General features: G+C 36.2%; 1 protein-coding gene across 6 annotated transcripts in view; it reads left to right on the top strand.

Annotated features, from left to right (window-relative positions):
• The window catches only part of Wge (BAH domain and coiled-coil containing protein winged eye), a 445,841-nt gene that overhangs the window by 375,327 nt on the left and 51,854 nt on the right, over positions 1-18,660 (top strand). For 4 of the 6 annotated variants that reach the window (XM_076314126.1, XM_076314125.1, XM_076314123.1 and 1 more), the window contains 2 exons: positions 15,340-15,417; positions 15,817-15,981. In XM_076314126.1, coding sequence (XP_076170241.1) covers positions 15,340-15,417; positions 15,817-15,981 — 243 coding nt within the window. The remainder of the gene's footprint in view (positions 1-15,339; positions 15,418-15,816; positions 15,982-18,660) is intronic. The other 2 variants (XM_076314128.1, XM_076314127.1) reach the window with 1 other exon arrangement.

Below are 18,660 nucleotides of genomic sequence, written 5' to 3'. Positions count from 1 at the left end.
GATCCCGCGCGAAATTCTCGCTCTCTTTTTAACGAGTCGAGGCCCACTCCCCGTGTCTGCAGCCTGCACGTAACAACCGATGCACCGACGAAATATGCTTTGAATTTGCCCCGCGACACGATACGACCACACGCACGCGTGCTCAAGGGGTTGCGCTCGTCCCATGACCACAGATTCACAATTATTTCGCATTTCGAATCCCACTGTTTCCCTCGCAATGGCGAACATTGTTCCGACCGCGCTCGCGGTACCAAACAGGCGAAATCGTTTTCGATGTTCGTAATCGACGTGTGTACTATATTTTGCGGAAGACGCCTTTGGTTTTCGGAGCCCTCGTCGATCGGGATTTCGTTGAAATACGAACGTTTTTCTTTTATTTACGGGAGGTTTCGATGTTATTTAAGGTCCGCGTGAACAAAAGATAGAGATCATGGCTTTCGACAGGAATTGGGAATACTCGTCCTTCGATCCGTGTAATTTTCAGTACACGTGTAATTGTGTATTATTTTGCGTATATTTAAATACACGTGTGTCATTTTATCTATTATATATTTGAATACATATGTATTGTTTTATGTGCATTCAAGTATCCGTATTTCAATTCGTATCATTTTTAAAGTGTGGTAACTAATTTGCGAAACAAGAATATGGTTCAATAACTTTCAACATTCAAAATAAATAGATACAAGAATAAATGAAAACATCGAATCGTCAGAATTACAAAACAAAATGCGGGTTCAAAAAATTCCAATTTCCATCTAGTCGCATTGCAACATCATTGACTCTCGAATTCGGTTTTTCAACTGCTGAGAATATTGTTATTTCAAAAGAAGTCGTTTATTCTTAGAGAATGTAACGCGTTAGATTTGTTGTACCACATCGAAGGATTGATCGAATAAATCGTGTTAATTATGTTATATTGAAATTTGTTTTTGTATCTATAGCTTGAAAATTATGTACAACGATATTATTCTTTCGTAACTTGGTAATCTTATTTAAAAAATTATACAAATTAAAATGCGGGTACGTTGACACACGTGTAGTCAAATACACGTGAAATAGTAGTATTGCAAGTCAAATAATACTACAATTGCACGTACAGTGCGCATACCTTAAACACAGATGAAATAGGGATCTTTAATAGAGAGTTTTCTTGAGTTTCGGTTTTATTACTAGATTACTAGTTATATTGTTATATATAAGTGAAAGTGAGCAACAATCTTTCGGTAATTAACGAGGGATGTATTTTCTCTAATTTTCTACAATTGTTTGTCATTTTCCTATCAAATTTTCTACTTCTATTTTATAAGATTCTCGGTTTTGCTAGAAAAAAAAACTCTGCGCTCACGTTATTCACATTATCTCACCGAATCGTCATTCTTCTGCATAAATAATTTTGTGAACTTCGGCAAAGATGAAAATCGGTGCAATATCGCGCGAGTATGCTGGATGTTGCATAATTTCCCCCGTAAATTGCTGTCGTTTTTGCAGCGTTTCTTTTTCAACACGCGGTCATGTATTGTCCCGGTGAAACAACACTTTACGTCGTGTAATTGAAACTGGTCGCTTTTCTCTCAACTTGCATTTAAAACGTTTGAATTTTTCGCCATGAAATTGTTCAGTAATAGTTCTATTGGAAGGTAAAAATTCGTAATGATTGATTTCCGTAACATTCCACCAAACAGGGTGCTCTGTGACTCATTCTCTTTGACATTTAGTATTCTTATAGAACCATTTTTCGTCTTCTGTATCAATAGTATTTAAAAACGGTTCATTTTGCAGTTTACAAAGAAGAGTAGAACACACACCCTTTTTTTGCTTTTTTTGTCGATAATTTGTGTCTATTGATCGTATTTGCGGATCTTTTCAATACGTTTAGGTGACGATGAATCGTAAAATGAATCGAATTCAACCTTTAGACTAGTTCTACCGAATTTTGTTCAATAGTAATTCGTAAAACATCTTCATCGAACTCTTCGTTCGTTTTCGAGACTATAGTTCCCGATTCGAAACTTCTTAAATCATTTTCGATTGCACTAATAATTTATCCACGCACCTGAGATGCATCTTTCACAACTACAGGTGCATTATTAAACTCACACGCATAACACAACGCGTTGAACGTGTTCTTTCATCGCGTTCGTGTTAAACGAGTGTAATAAATTATTACTAATAACTGTATCGCTCGAGACATACCCGTGAACCTTTAATATATTGTACGAGAGTTCTTATTTATAATAGTATCTAAGGCAAACAGATAAGCGACGATCGTGACCAGTTCTAATGTTTTTTTGTTAAACTCGACTCTCCGAGTAACTGCGTTACTTACAGGATGACTTAATAGAACCTCCTGGCTCCTCTTCGATAAAGAACGATTAACAACCGAGAATCTGAAAAGATTCGACGAAAAGAACAAGCGATAAAGAGATCGAGTGTACGCGTTGCGGTGTCGATTAACAATATGCATCACCACCCATAAATATTTACAGTTACCTTAAATATATAAAATATAATCTAAGTGAGATATTCTAAAATAGCTTTCGCCGTTATTTTTCTCTCGTATATTCGTATACGGATAATAATTAACGAGACGGATAATATTTAACGTCAATTTCTCCAAATGAAGAGGTAATAACCAAAGTCGAAAATTGAAATATCTCTACACTCTGTTTATTGTTGAGGTATTCGGATGATTGAAATAATATTTCTGCTCACATTTTAGACGTTTGTATGGATTTCGTTGAGCGTTTCACATTCTGAGAAAACAAATATGGGACGAGAGTAGGCGTTTTTTCTCTATTGGTTTGAATTCCGGGGTTACAGTGAGAAGAGGAACGTTCTTTTGTTTTAAGTTTAAAAATGGAAGGATATTCCGATTGGTAAATAGACAAGGTAAATGTTTCAATATCTGTAGTGTACGGTTAAGAAGTTCCTGGGTAGCGACACGTGCAATAGTAAGCGACGGCCGGAACGACCGAGAAAAGCTACCGAAGACCGTATTTTCGCACATTCGGTGAACGAAATAGACGTAAGCTTTAAAAATTGCATCAGAAGTAAACAAAAGTCGAGAAAATCCTGTTAGTGCGATAACGATGAAAAGGCGATTGGTAGAAAACGAATTACGAGGATACGTTGCAACGAAAAAAACCCTTCTAAGACGATGAAACAAGAGCGAAACGATTTCGAAAGCAACGTGCAAATTGGACGAATTTCGACTGGGAGAAAGTATTGTGGACCGATGAATCGAAATTTGAATTACTCGAAAGTGTACTGCTTTTGTACACGTAAATGTAGTGTTTTAAACGCTCAAAATCGTATTTTGTACACGTAGAAGTTGTTATCTTAATGTGTTGTACTGGCGATTAAGTGGCACAATGAGAGGAGGTTTTGTGACGATTTGGAAGTGTTTTGGAACAAATAAAGTCGTTAGTTTAATCAAAATAGATGAAATACTTCGCAAAGAATGATGTTTGCAAATCTTAAAAGAAAACGCGGTACAGCGTTACGATAACGATCATACATATTGTGCAAGAGTGAGTGCAAATTATTTAATTGTATTTTTGTATTGGATTGTATTTTTATTCGACATCGATATTGTATATAAAAAATATACAGAAAAGTGTGTAAAATGTTCTATATCGGACATGAATAATCGTAATGGTTTTACTTTAGAAGTAAAGTATGCAACAAATTTTCTTGCATCCTCGATGGTTTCGAAGATAGGTGTTAGCAGGTCTCACCTACTTATACTGTTACACGTGTTGTAGAAACAAAGATTTTAAAAACATACATTGATTGGGGTTTGATGGAAATTTGCAAAAACCCAGAGTATTCTCATTGTCTTCTTTTAAACCTTATAAATCGAAGTAACTTGTACTTTCGAAGTACATTCGATTTCTGTATTACGATACAATTTGAATAAAATTACAAAGACTCTTCTCGGGAGTATAGACAAACAACAAATTTAAATCACCCTTTTGAAAGTTCCCTAAAACGGTACGTGTTGTAGGAATCAAATTTTCTGAAACATCTAATGCAGAATGTTCGTAACCGAGATAACCCCGTATAAATTCAATTAAAATCGCAAGACGTGGCTCGAAAAAGACCCTCGATCGTCTTCTTGAAGGCTAACGACACGACCGTCTGAGAGACGCTCGTTCGCATAACTTTTTCGTCGACGATCGCGTCGGTGTTGAAGAGCACCGTCCAGACGTATCGAGTCCTGTGTGCTATTAATTCCTTGCGGCGAGTGCGTGGCTACGGGGAGGAAAGTAAGAGCTCGAAAGGGGGTTGAATGTTAACCGCAGCCGACCAATGAGAGGTCGGATCGTCGAGTGGAGCCCTTCTCGAGGACCCCTTCGCAGATCCGTGCGGCTCGTGTGCGTGAACTCTTGGATAAAAAGGCGCGTGGTGTGCGCGGCCCGCTCGTTTCGTTCGTGTGACAGGAAGAGGAGGGCAGCGAGTCGAAGAGGGTTGGAGAGAGAGGAAGAGTCACAGGAAATGTTTAGCAGCGACTTCGTTCCTGATTAATCGTACAAAGGTTCGCGCGATTCGAGTCATCTTGCGAAATTCTGCTTTGAGATTTCTCATCGATTACAGGCGATCGCTGTGCAATTAGAGAACTGGTCGATTCAATTTTCGTGATCTTATCGGGTTACAGATACTAGAGAGAACGAGAAGTCTTTCGAGAGAGTTTATTGTAATATTCGATTACATTTTGGCTCGAGCATGTTCGTTAAGAGATCTTCGAGGTTTGTTAAAATATTGAAAAAGTTTCACAGTTGAAAGTTTTTAAAACAGATGGTTGCAAAATTAACATTTTGTAGAGTAACGCAGCATTTCTTTCGAAAGAAGCTGAGTTTACTATGATGTTTGGCTGCACTTTGGTTCGAGCATGCTCGTAACGAAAGAGGTCTTCGAGATTTGTTGAAATATTGAGAAAGTTTTTAAATAGTTGATTGCAAAATTAATACTGCATAACATCGTCTGCATGTTTTTCCAGTGTATCTCGACGGACAATAATTTGACAATTCGTAATCGATTAAACGATGTTTTTCGATCATTGCTGGTTGTAACTTGTTAAATTATTATCGAATGTAAGATCGTTTACTTTCAAATCTATCGGTAAAATACATTGGTGGAATGTTCTGTACTTTGTAGACTTTTGAAAAATTAACTTGAAATCGTTAAATCTTAAAAATCGCTTCGACCATTCGTGTACCCCAAAACGTATAAATAATTTACAATAACACCGCGGTAGTCTCGGTAGAAAATATATTACGAGTTGCTTCGAAGGTTTTTAAATAGTCGCGAAGGAACAGTTCGGTGGAAATTAATTTACGTCGTTGCGTAATTATTAAATTTTCGTAGACGCGATAAACTGTAATCTAGAATTTTATTTCTTTTCCGTGTTCTTAAACAATTGAGGCGTTTTACGAATTATTTGATAATGTTGTCCCGAAAGCCCGACGCGCGTTGCAAAATCGGAGTAACTCGACGCAGTAATGCCAACAAAATTTATTAATTTTCCGAAGCTACTTTGGCTCGACTTTTCGTTGGATTCGTTGATAAAGCAGCGACGTAAATTTACAGCACGTGCGCACATTCTAAAGTAGAACGCAATTCCGGTGACACTATTTTGCTTCTTTTGATACCGAGACGACCTTCATCGTTGTTAAGTTACGAAACACACTTTTGGCACGGAGAGAAACGCGGTGGATGTAAATACAAGAGAATAAAAGGAAGAAGAGAAGTAGCATGGCAAGGCAAATGAAGAAGCTGAAGCACGCAAGTTGGAAAGGATGGCGTCCATTGATGACAGCATGAAATTAGACGAAAGTAAACGAAGATAAGAAGAAAAAGTTAGCGCGGCAAAGAGGAGGAAACGAAACGGAACGAGGCAGCGAAAGTACAAAAAGACATGGAAAACAGGATACGAATATCGATTGCAAAACGAGATATTTTTCAGTCATTGGCATTTGTTTAAAAGTCACCACTCGTACCGATTATTTACGTTGCATCTCTCGAAATTGTCAAAATTTCATTCATCGGCAGCACTTACGAAAATTCTGAACCCTTTGTTAAACAAAAATTTTCTCAACGTTCTTTAAACAATTCGACGAATTTTGTTAATCTTCCGACAGCTTGCAGTGATCCTTTCTTCATTCCAGAATTTTGAAATTCAAGCGTTGCAAATTTCGTAAAATTATAAGAAGATAAAAGAGAATTGTTTCGAGATTAAACAAATTGAAAGTTATCGATCATAATTGCAATATTATAGTTTTAACGTACAATTCGAAACTAATTTTCGTAGTGTTCATCGTTGTAATACATTTCGCTATAATATTTTCAATGAAAATATGACCGAAGAAAAATATGTTTGTACATTAAATCCACACGTGTATATATTAAATTCTCGAACGTGTATATACGAAACTTATAAGCAATTGTAACATAATCTATACTCGGTGGTTTTGTTATCGTACAATTAAGTCTGAAGCAAATGGTTAATTAACTGACTAGGTACCTACTATATTCTGCAAATGTTAGTGATATTATATTCCAACTTAAAATTAGTCAAACTTTGCGGTGTGGTAGGAGATGCGCAAAATTAAAAGGAAACGAGCAATGATATAATCCGCAACAAATGAGTATGGTACAGATTTGTCACGATTTCAATGATCGAGGGTAGACATACGAGTAAAATGGATGTTCCTTGGTGAACAAGGGTTGACGCGTGAGTAGAATATACCTACTATTGCTACCTACTATTTCGAGAAACTTTGGATTATTCTGACAATGTTTTTTAAAAATATGTACTCGAAACTACGAGGCCATAATCTCACGAAAATATCCGTCTTTCTATGAATAAATTTATCAGATATTGGCACTTACGGGAATTCTATTTGTTCAATGTACGCATCTTTCCAGTTATTTTCTATTTACAAAATATATCATAAACGAACACCGTGAGTTATTTTCTATTTACAAAATCTACCATAAACGAACACCGCGAGCTGTCGAGTTTCGTGGAATTTGATTATTTATTTATAAAAGTACGTAGTCCATAAAATATTTCAAGAGCGTTACACAGAAATACTCGATAGGGGCAAAATATCCAATTCCACAGTTTTGAACAATATTAGTCTTTCGATATTTGTCGACTATTGTTTTCAGAAAATAGAATAAAAGGAATTTCAGATATTTATCGAGATTTTTGAGCGATACTTAAATAAACATATGATCGAAATAGTCGTCCAGTTCGATGACCGAGGTCGAAAATACGATCGCACACCGTATGTAATCCTTAAAGTTTAAAAATAATCACTTTGACGATTCATCTCCAGACTCGATGAACTATCAAAAGTAAAGTTAAAGTTGTTACCTACTCGAAGACGTGAAATAGCAGAAAAATGGTCACAAAAAACGTATACCACGATTACTCTCGTATCGCTAGAGTATATGTACCATTGTGATTTTCATCAACGTCAACCGTGCGTTGAACCCGATTATTAATATTCGCAACGTCCAACGGAATGTCACTTTCGCTATCAGCTGGCCGTATGGAAAATCCATATTTTTCGTAAATACTAGGTTGTTCGATAAGTTTCGTCTTTTTTGTCCATTATAAAAAAATACAGACACTTCAACTTTGAGCAACCGTAAATATACAAACGAATCGACAGATCTACATGAAACTTCGCACATATTCATCGAACAGTAGTAGAAAAGTACTTTAGAAAAATAAAACGACGAACCTAATGGCTCAATTTCTTATCGAACGACAAAACTTATCGAGCAATCTTGTACACAAAAACGTTTGCTCCTCGGTAAACTAAATCGATTCCTTAAATTGGATCCAAATCTTACGGAGCACTTATCGTCTAAATATTGAAAAACCGTGGAGTACTCGCGGACCACGGGTGCAGGAAGTCCGTCGTAAATGGTTCCAGCGATAAAAGAAGATAGAAATGGAAACAACCGAGCGCCCATTATCCGACGATGACGAAACAGCCGATTACGCCGAGACACAATTGTCCCGCTCGTTATAATGCCTCGCGAGATGTCGAAATCGATTCAAGGAAAAAAAGGGAAGGACACGTCGAGGCCGCGCGGAAAATAAAAGGGATGACGGAAACGGCGCGAAGGGTGAAAAGGAATTAAGGAAGTGTGGTGAAAAGGGAACGAGCGAGGAGGATTGCGAGACACAGGGGGAAGGAGAGAAAGAAAAAGAGCAGACGTCGGAAGGGTCGCGCGAGAGGAGAGAGAGCGAGAGAGAGCAAGAGAGAGCAAGAGAGAGCAAGAGAGAGAGAAAGAGAAAAAGAGGAGAAAGAGAAGGATGGAGAGAGAGAAAGAGAGGAGAAACAGCCTTGTTAAGTAGGAGGTGCGTGGCACGCATGGCGACGCAAACACAAGGCGTGGCTCGAAAGAGTCTCGACCCTATGTCTATCCCTGGTACTCGCTGGCACATGCACGCTCACGAATGGAACGATCACCAGCCTACGCTTATCTGCACGCGTTACGTCACGCGAGTACCGCAGCGTGTAACGACGAGTAAAACGTGAAAGAGCGGCGGAGGCTGGGTGAGCCGACGTGAGAATTCATTCGGTAGATCCGATTCCAGTCCGCGGCGGGAATCGATCGTCGTTGCGCGTTAAGAGACCGTTGGTTTGGCTTCTTTTATTCGCGGGATTTTGTATTTACTCCGACTTTTCCCTGCTCTGTTTTCGGGCACAGTGGTTGAATTTCGACGACCATTCGCGAACGAGTCGAGTGGTATCGATGCAAGAGCCGCTGAGAAGAAGCTGGTCGTCGAGAACACGTGCGACGAGTAGTTGGGTCGAGTGTACGCGAGACAACGAATAGCTGGCTCGATAACCGGGCGTAGGCATGAGTGGAAATAGGTACGTTGATTATCGAGCCTAAGGACGACCAGTTGGTACCCACGAGAGTCGAAGAGACGATCCTAGAAGGAACCTCGTTTCATCGAACGTTTTTACTTTTATGCCGTGTACATTCGAAATCGCCAACGGTGCTCGAAATTGTAAAATATCATCGCGAGATGAATTTTTGCGAAATCGATACTATGATACTCGGTGGAAAGTGGACATTACGAAACACTAGGCAACGATTTGCATATCGATCGGATTCGGAAGATAGTTCGTCTTTTTATTCGAAGATACGATAAACGAGTGGTAATTGAAAGCTCGAGGAAAGTTTATAACAATTACGGAAAGTGTTTTCTAAAATTCGACAAAAATACATGGATTCGTAAAAATTGGCCTTTTGTATCGCGCGCTCCGATAAGTAGGCTCGATCCGGTAAATCGGGCGGTTCGATATCTTCGGGAAATTATTTTCTTCCAAATAAATTGAAATTCGAAGAGATATCGATTCTAGACGTCTATCGATTGATACGATGCTCGAATGATTTTTCGATCGCGGTTTGGCTCCTTTTGTTTACTTTCATTTCGTTTTCTGACACGTAGTTCGTGGCCAAGTTCGATGACTATCCGTCACGGATGAGTCAAGTTGCAAGAGGCTAGAGGTTCTGCTGGTTGTTGAGCACACGTGCGACGAGTGGTTATTTAGGTTGATGGCCGAGTGTTCGCGAGACAACGAATAGATAGCTCGATAGTTGAGCGTAGGCACGAGTGGAAATAGGTACGTTGATTATCGAGCGTAAGGATGACCAGATGGCACTGATGGGAACTGAAGGGAATGGTCCTGGAAGGAATACTGGCCCGTTGCTTGGGATTGTCAGCCAATCGTAACGCGCACGACCCAGCCGAGCCTATGAAGTGTTCTGTTCTCGGAATCCTACTCTTTGGACGTTTATTATACGCGCTAAGTCGATAACCGCCTTATTGGGGGGGTTCAAGAGGTATTATTGGATATTTTGACACAGCCGTTAAAAATAGAGTATCTCTAGAATTTTATAACGTGGAAATTGTTTCAGCTTTAGTTCGAAACATTGTTTATACACATCTTACGTTCAATCTTATTTCATTTACGTACAATTTTCTATACGAAAATATGTAATAGTTTAAGGAGAAAAGTACCTTCACGGTTGACACGGTTTTGCTACACCATGTGGTCCAAGTCAAGAGAACTGAATAAATTATTCATTCGATGTCTCCGTTGTACGGTTTTGCTTTCAACAAAGATAATTTACTTATAATTAAAAATAGGGAGACGCAATTTCGAACCACTTTGTGGCTTTATTAAGGATCACCTTTCAAATATCTTAAAAAATTTCATCGTAACGTTAAGAGAATATTTACAACATTCCATTCGTCTCCAGCGTGTTATTTATTAGTCGGCAATGAAGTTAAATTCTTTCCTAAGGTACAATTACTAAGCCAGGTATAACACACTCCATAGTTGGGAAACGTACCCCTGACCTTTTGGTACCCCTAATGAAAGATTTCTTCAGCTCCCAATAGTAACTACGAGGCTTTGAAATAAATTCTGTTCGACATCAACAAGTGGAGATTATCCAAATAACAATGTGTCGTTTCACGGTTAAGGCTCGTAAATTATACCTAAATACATTTGGAGAGATTTGCAGTTAATTATATTTACAGGAAAGTAAAGCTGGTTATATTTGCAGAAAATTAAAGCAGGATTAAATAAACGATATTGATCAGTGAACGTAGTTGTATGTAAGCACGGGGCAGATAGTTTGCACGAAAAGATGGTAATCCATTTTTATTAATTTCATTCAAGGTCTTTATTTTCCGTAATGACGATAGAAAAAAAAAGAAATACATCAATTTAAGTACAAGGAAACACGACATATAGTAATAGAGAAAGCAAGGTGAAAGGGCGGAGGTTCAGCGAATTGCTGTTTTGCAACATAGCTCTAGGCTATAATTAACATCGAACGTACTTCGAATCGCATAATGCGGCTTGTCGAGCGTTTTAACCGTGCCGTGTCCGACATTGTTGATTTCTGTTCGAGATCGAGTCTCTTTGAATCTCACAATGCGTCTCGGAATGTCCAAAATCTGTGTCACGTTTGAATCTCAATTACATCCAAGCGAGAATGGATGTTCTAGGTTCTGAGAGACTTATATCATCGTAACACAATGAATCGAATTATGCGTAGCTCCTATATGTATAGAGTAATGTTTAGTTTGACCTGTTGAATGCTAAAACTTCGAAAACCACCAGACAGGCTTCGATGTGGTTTTAATCGGTATGTCAGACATTTAATTTAACGAGGAAAGTTTTGAGCTACAGATCTCTACGCTACGCTTTCGGAGAACTGAATAATGATGAAAAAATCTGAGAAAGTTAGATATCTGCATACCAAATGTTACACAGTCACATCTCGAGATGGGTTTGAAAAGGTAGAAAAAACTTGGTAGATCTATAAGTGGTTTCTTGCGTGGATCGTACCCTCGTCACAATTTGATTTTTTCATTCCTGCAGATATGTTTGTATCGAAGAAGACCCAAGGTTTTAAATCGAAACTCTTGAATACAAATAAACGTTCCTTGTACTCGATTATTTCTATCGTCATTATTGAAATTTCTAGCAAGCATTTTATTATCGTATTGTTGATCCAGAGAACCAATGTTTTTGAACCGAGTGTTTTAACAAAGTATTTATAGACAATTTTGTCGTAAAGGTAATTCTTTTTCATCCTTACGAATATGCTCGTAAACTTTAACTTTTTATTTCGGAATACTCAGAATTTCAGAAACACTCTATAATAAGAAATGGTTTTACTACTGATAGATATGTTTAGTTAGAAAAGAAATCGTAGATTTTAGCCACCTGTAGTCCTGATAAATAAGTAGAAGTCGCTTATCTGTTACGATTTCTACTTATGTTTATTTAAACCTTATACTTATGTTTTGTTCATTTCCGTTAGTTCCATTAGTTAGTAAAGTCCGCATCTATAGTTTCGATACAGTCTGTACAATCCACCCAGGTGAAGCTGGACAGCAGTTACTTATAAAATCGTTCCAAGGTGGTGGTGATATGCATAGCCAATCGGTAGTCAACATTGTTCGTGTTGGACAGATTTTCCACGTGGAAACTTCCGTTTATCGAGGCTGCACGTAACGTGTAGGTTTGCAATGCAGAAAGTTGCAGGAATATAGGTCCTAAAAGTTATGAGTGCATTGGGCCAGTGACAGTGAGTTTATGATATAAACTCACCAGTTGTTATTGACGATGAATTAGTAAGACCGTAGTACTACATAAAGCAATATAGAGTTATTGCTAAGACATTGATTATTTGCTCAATTAGTCAACCGATCCATAAACCTTTTCTCCAGGTGTCCTGCAAAAATAGTCTGTTCCAACCGTTCAAGTTATAAATCTATCCTTCATAATATTTCAAATCATAGTAGCATTCTGTTTTGCGAGCATACTAGACTCTACAGTGGAAAAGAAATGGTAGAAAACAGAAATTAATCGAACAGAGAATATTGATCTCATTCAGAATATTTATCGGACTTATCCCTACCAAATTGTTTGTTTTGATATTCTGTGTCATATTTGACTGAGGAACTTTCATCGATAATGATGACGCGGAACAGATATTTACGTATTTTATTAATTCGAAAGAAACTAATTTTTGAGTAAGATCAATTCAATGCATTGGCATTACATTAGAAAATGTACTATATGCCGAAGAGAATGACATCTATTTTAATTAGAACTTTCTGTTCTAATCAGAGTCAGGTTCATTTAACAGTGTCAGTTAGAATCTAAAATTGGTAAGAAGTTATTCAATAATTTGATATTTCTGCATTAGTTGTAGTTACATCGAATTATAGCAAGAACCTGTGTCACCGATGAATCATAAAACGAAAAATGGTTGTATTCAAGTATTTTCTACTCAATATAAGTTTGAAAATAGTGAACAAATTAGTTATTGCAAGCATATTATATTCCTACAGCAATAATAGCGTATAAATTCGATCCTGGTTTTAGATATTCCTCCGTATATTAATTAAATTGTTTTTTCATTTCTTGTATCGGTCGATGTCTCTAGGAAGATTCAAAACTGTGTCGAAATGTTATTATTATACAAACACAATATGCACCGATTATTTTTTATTATTATTTTATTTATTGTTTTATTTTCAAGTTAAAATAACTTTTTGCTTTTAATAGTTTGTTAAAAATGTTTGTTAAGTTTACACTTATAAGTATTCTAATTGTCTTTTCGTTGATTGCATACAGTAATAGTACTTCTGATCAAATGAGTCGGTTTGACATTGAAACGAGTGTTTGTGACAATAACTACGGAAATGATCAGTCTCTATCTAAGCTTCTCGTAATATTAATTATACATATCAGTGGATTGGCAGAGGAATATCAATTGTGTAGCATCCTTTGATTTCAATCTTTTGGATTTTGATTCTCGAAGATACCCGAAGACTTTTGTTTACGATACTCCTGTTGCTATCGTGTGAATAAAATTTCTATTATTTCTATTTAGTTTCTAAAATTGTATTATCATTACGTGTGACAAAATATTGAATATATAATACTAGCAGTTTTTAAACGTCTTCGACGAATCCACGAGACATCGATGCGTGGCATGCACTACGACGGAAGAACGAAGTGTTTTAACAAAGTATTTATACACAATTTTGTCGTAAAGGTAATTTTTCATCCTTACGAATATGCTCGTAAATTTTAACTTTTTATTTCGGAATACTCAGAATTTCAGAAACACTCTGCGAATAATAAGAAATGGTTTTACTACTGGTTGATCGTAGATATCTACCAGAGAGTAATCAGTAAAATTAGTTAAGTTTATCAGAAAGGAAACGTAGATATAGAACCAATTTGATCATTGAGGTTCTGGACGTACACCATTATTTTTATTTCGATTGTGTGTTTTTCTAAGTCTTTTAAACTTGTCCAGAGAAAAAAAACAATTATTTTAAATCTTATCGTTGATATGTCGAAAAATACAGGCCTTCCTTATCTCTTTTTGCTTTTATTCGCGAAATTAAATTAAATTTTGCTATTCTTTTATTTTGGCGCTTCTTTCAACTAGGAAAATTAATCTGCAATTTGGAGTGGTTTAATTAATAATAACACTTTTTGAAACGAAAACCTAATTATATCGAGAAGTTCATTACTCGAATAAATATATTACTCACGATTGGGTATTAAATATTTAAAAACTATTAAAATTGTACTTACATCAGAGTTCGGTACAAATATTAAACTGTATAAGCACAAAGTATTTCACTTATTTTTAAAATTAGGTTTCTTCTTTCAAAATGTGACGCTGTTCAGTTATTATGTTTTCGATCAAATTTCAAGGCACACGATCAAAACAAATCAAGAGAGATCTATGTGACTGATTTATGAAGATTAAATAACGTATCTAGGAATACAATCTACATGTTATGCAATTTAATTTTCCACGCAAACAACAATAAATAGGTGTAGCAGATATTGTGTTATAAATTTAAGAATCGCCTATTTAACACTGTGGAAGTATTTATTTTCAACATTTAAATATATTTAAGGTACACATTGTATGTAAGTATACATATATTGCTTGTCATATTTAGAACAAGTATTGTATAATCCATATAAGCAGAGTTATTTTTAAATAAACGTATCGACCCTTTGACTTATAAAAATGGTTGTTTATACTTAAAAATATATAAACAAATCATTTGTACAGGAAAAACTTAATATAAATATATTGGTATGAAAATGAGGGTAGTAATAATTGCCATAAAATGAATGTTAAACGATCGAATGTGATAAAATAAGAAAAAAGGGAAAATGTATGGGGTCTGCCTGGTTTGGAACCCTACAAATGTGATTATATTTTAGTCCTTTCTTATTGAATATATTAATTTCTCTAATTTGATTATAGAATTTTATCAAGCGTAAATAATGTTTTTGTATCATAAATCCTTGGTCTGGTCATTCTGAACGAAATAAGCAAAACAATTTTTATTATGTATAAATGTGGTATTATCGTCTGAATCAAAATAAAGAAAAAATCGCGAAAGTTGAAAGATAAGTTTTCAAATGATAATTTTTCGTCAAATATTGAAGTTCCTACGAGCGAGAAAGACTTTTACAGGCATATAGTGATTCGAGTTTGTCTTCAATGGAGGACATCGACTTATTACGTCATCTCGTTTAAAGTACGACGTGTCTAGAAAAACTGCTTCAATGTTTCCGCGCAGTCTTACACTACATAGACTGTTCTATCCAAAGTCTTACAATATTGCGAAGTTTTGGAATTTTGCTAAAATTTTGTCAGAATAATGCTTTCAAGGATGAAATACTCATGAAAATCTAACAAAAAAAAAATGAAATGTTTTTATCTCCAACATAGGCAGACTCCTTGAAGCAAACTTTCGGAAGACAACCCTTAAAAGAAAAGCACGAGAGATTTCTACGCGTGAGATAAATGGTAGGTTTAAAATGATATAAAAACAATACATAGATACACCTACGGTTAAATTCCAAAGATCAATGTATTAATAGAAAGAGATGTTTAAGCTGTTCAAATTTTTGTACAATTGAAAATTTTCTCTCATTTCCTTCTTGATTCTTAGGCGCCCCCTCTCCTACGGGACATTCTCCCCACACATTATTTGAAGGAAATCAATGCTAAAATCTCGTTGACTTACTCTCGCGAGCCAACGATATAAAATCGCGTAATTTATCGGGCGACGGTAGCATATTGCGGACAACGTATCTGCATTACAGTTTTTCATCCCGGCTTCATTGCCGAAGCGGAAAGAGCGGCGGATAGCGAAACGGCGAAAATGGAACTCGAAATTTATATGCATGCATATCTGTCTTTCAGGGATCGTGGTGTCGAATGCAGGGGCCGGCGGCGTACCAGTCGGAATCGCGGTGGCCAGGCAGAGATTGCAGCATCAGGAAACCTCGACTTCGATGCGCAATGTTTCCCTGAGTCATCACACCTCGCATCATGCGAGCTATCATCACTTCCAGCCTGACAATCTCGGTAAGTTTATGACCCCCCGTGCTCGGCTACGTGTCCTTCGTGCACCCGTACCGAGTGTACGCATATTCCTTTTTCATTTTGCGAACGCTTCGATCGGTTTTCTACGATGAAAAATCCCAAAGAAATCCCTGGATTTCCGGGATCTTGGATTTCTACATTCGTGGCTTCGACGTTCGTTCGGTTGTCGATGATTCTTTCGATCGGAACAGCTTCAGGAAGACTCATTGGGTCGAGCTACGAATTTTCGATGCTTCGAACACCGACGTTTCGATCGTTCTCTCGCGTTGACGTTTCGGGACAATTTTCAAAACCGTCCACGCTGATTACTTCGGTAATTTTCGAAATAATTCTACTTGTTTGTCTATTTTATTTTTATTCGATATTTTTATCTTTCCACCGTTGCGTACGAATGTTTGTAATTACGAGAAATGCCCAAGACTGTGATGCGGTTAATTTCTGATGCGCGAAAAGTTTACGAAACTTTGGATTTTTGGGGAAAATAGACATTAAAAGATAGTAACAAAATATTTTCACAGTGATCAGATTCGGACGGGACGTTCATTTTCATATTGTAGAGAAATTGTAACAAGTGTTTAGTAATTGAAAATGCTAAGGAAGACTATAATGGTTGTAAAAAGTGAGTTCTATAATTGACGTATTCTGTGATATATAATTTACAAATATTGGCATTTTGTGTTACAGAACAATTTCATTTCAGGGAGAAGTTATTTTTTGTGAATTTTAAATTACATAATATTGACTCTGATCTTGCGACGATCGATGGATTGGATGTTGTCGTTTTTTATTATTTGGAAACTTACAATTTTGGTAGTGAATTGCATGTTGCAATACTTGCAATAACTTGAAAACTAAACGTACACGTATGTGCCAGGATCTTTGAGGAGATTAGAACTGGGTTTAATGAATTGGCATCATTTCAAATTCTATTGGTGCTCCTAGTACCAAGTATAATTTTCTAGTAACTCGCGATGAGCCACTTAAATTATAACACCTAAACAAAAATATCGATGATCTTGAGATTTTAGAGAAAATTTATTCCCTATTCGTATGTTTGCTTTTTGGAACAGTTTGACTTTTTTTTGAACGACTTCGGAGAAATCAAGTTACGAAAAATTTGCTAAATTATTAAAAATACTTTTTAAAATTATTATACGGTTTGTTAGTACCATCAAAGTTCAATTAATATTCTATTGGTCGAAGTAATGACTCGATCGGATCAGAATTCTCTTTTCTTTTCTTGATTACTAATATTTAATATTTGTTTCGTTTTGTTATAACAAGGAAATATATAATCCTATTTTTACGAGTTCGATTGGTATAGGTATATATTGTCAGGAGTAATGCAATATTTATAGAAAGTCGACACAATTGCAACCATAGCCGAGGAGTAAAGATATTCGCGCGAATTTTGCACAAAAGACTGTAGGACTTAAAGTTTGAACTTAAATTAGTTCCTTCGAGTTACAACTTAAATTGGAAATTAAAGTTTCATCGCATCCTTCATACTCCGTTGGTCGTTCTTTGCGAGATTTTTGTCTTTCTCAACATTTAAATAACGTCGCGCTCCAGAAATAATTGAACAAATAAAGTTATCGTAGAAAAGATATTCAAGGACTTTGTTAAAACGAGAACAAAAAAGTATTGTTTGTTTACTGGGATACGATAACTCGTAACGCGTCAGGGAAAAATGTATCGAGTTTAACGAATATTTTTATCCATTAAAATGTTTCGCCCAAAGTTTTCATTGTTCGATAACTTTTGCGCGAAAAACCTGCAGTTAATTTCGAGACAGCGTAATTAGAATATGATTCTATGTTGTATTCATAGGTAATAATAAATTGAAGCGAACGGTGGTTCCATTATTTCGTATCAAATATTTCCGACGCGTATGATTCATAGGAAGCTTTAAATTCATGCCAATAATTTACCGATATCGGGGAATTGTTAATTATTCGACAGCGCGCATAGAATGTGTAAAATTTATAATGATCGATCGCGTTGGAGAAATGATACGTTTTTCTTGTCTTCGTTAATATACCATATTGCTGAAAATAATTGTAAAGTCGCGTTTTTGAATAATTCGAAGCAAGGAACGAAGAAACATCCTGTATTTGTATCAATTTTATTTACAATGAACAAATCGTAATAATAATTTTCGCCGAATATGTAACATAAACAGTGTATTAGAAGGACGTTTTCTAGTATTTACAAGTATGTTGTGCTCGCTAAAATGCACGAGAAATGTTTTACAAATAGAAATACCGCAATTAGTTACATTGTTCAGGTAAAATGGAGTTTTGTGTTTCAATAGCGCACGTGAATTGTTTTCCCTTGTTCGTCGTACGTTGAGCGAAAGCAAAGGTCTCTGCTTAAATATTACAAACTTTTCCCTACGAGGATGTTTACAAAGCGCATTTATTCGTGATAAAAGATTTAGTGGACCTACAGCAGATAGTAGAAAATGCATGTCGCATGGTACAAACTCGGAAATCATTAAAAGGCTAATTTAGTAACAAAGTGAAAGAAAATTACGTTTAAAATTCGTTGCTACAAAAACGTCAAAGGTGTACCGAAATGGAAGAATAAGCATAACGTGCATTTTATAAAGGTACTTAAAGATGAACAGCTTGTTTCTATAATATTTAGTGAAGAAAAATA

Source organism: Ptiloglossa arizonensis, chromosome 6 (genome assembly GCF_051014685.1).
Source record: "Ptiloglossa arizonensis isolate GNS036 chromosome 6, iyPtiAriz1_principal, whole genome shotgun sequence".
Classification (NCBI taxonomy): domain Eukaryota; kingdom Metazoa; phylum Arthropoda; class Insecta; order Hymenoptera; family Colletidae; genus Ptiloglossa; species Ptiloglossa arizonensis.
This window is presented reverse-complemented; position numbering and strand designations above follow the sequence as displayed.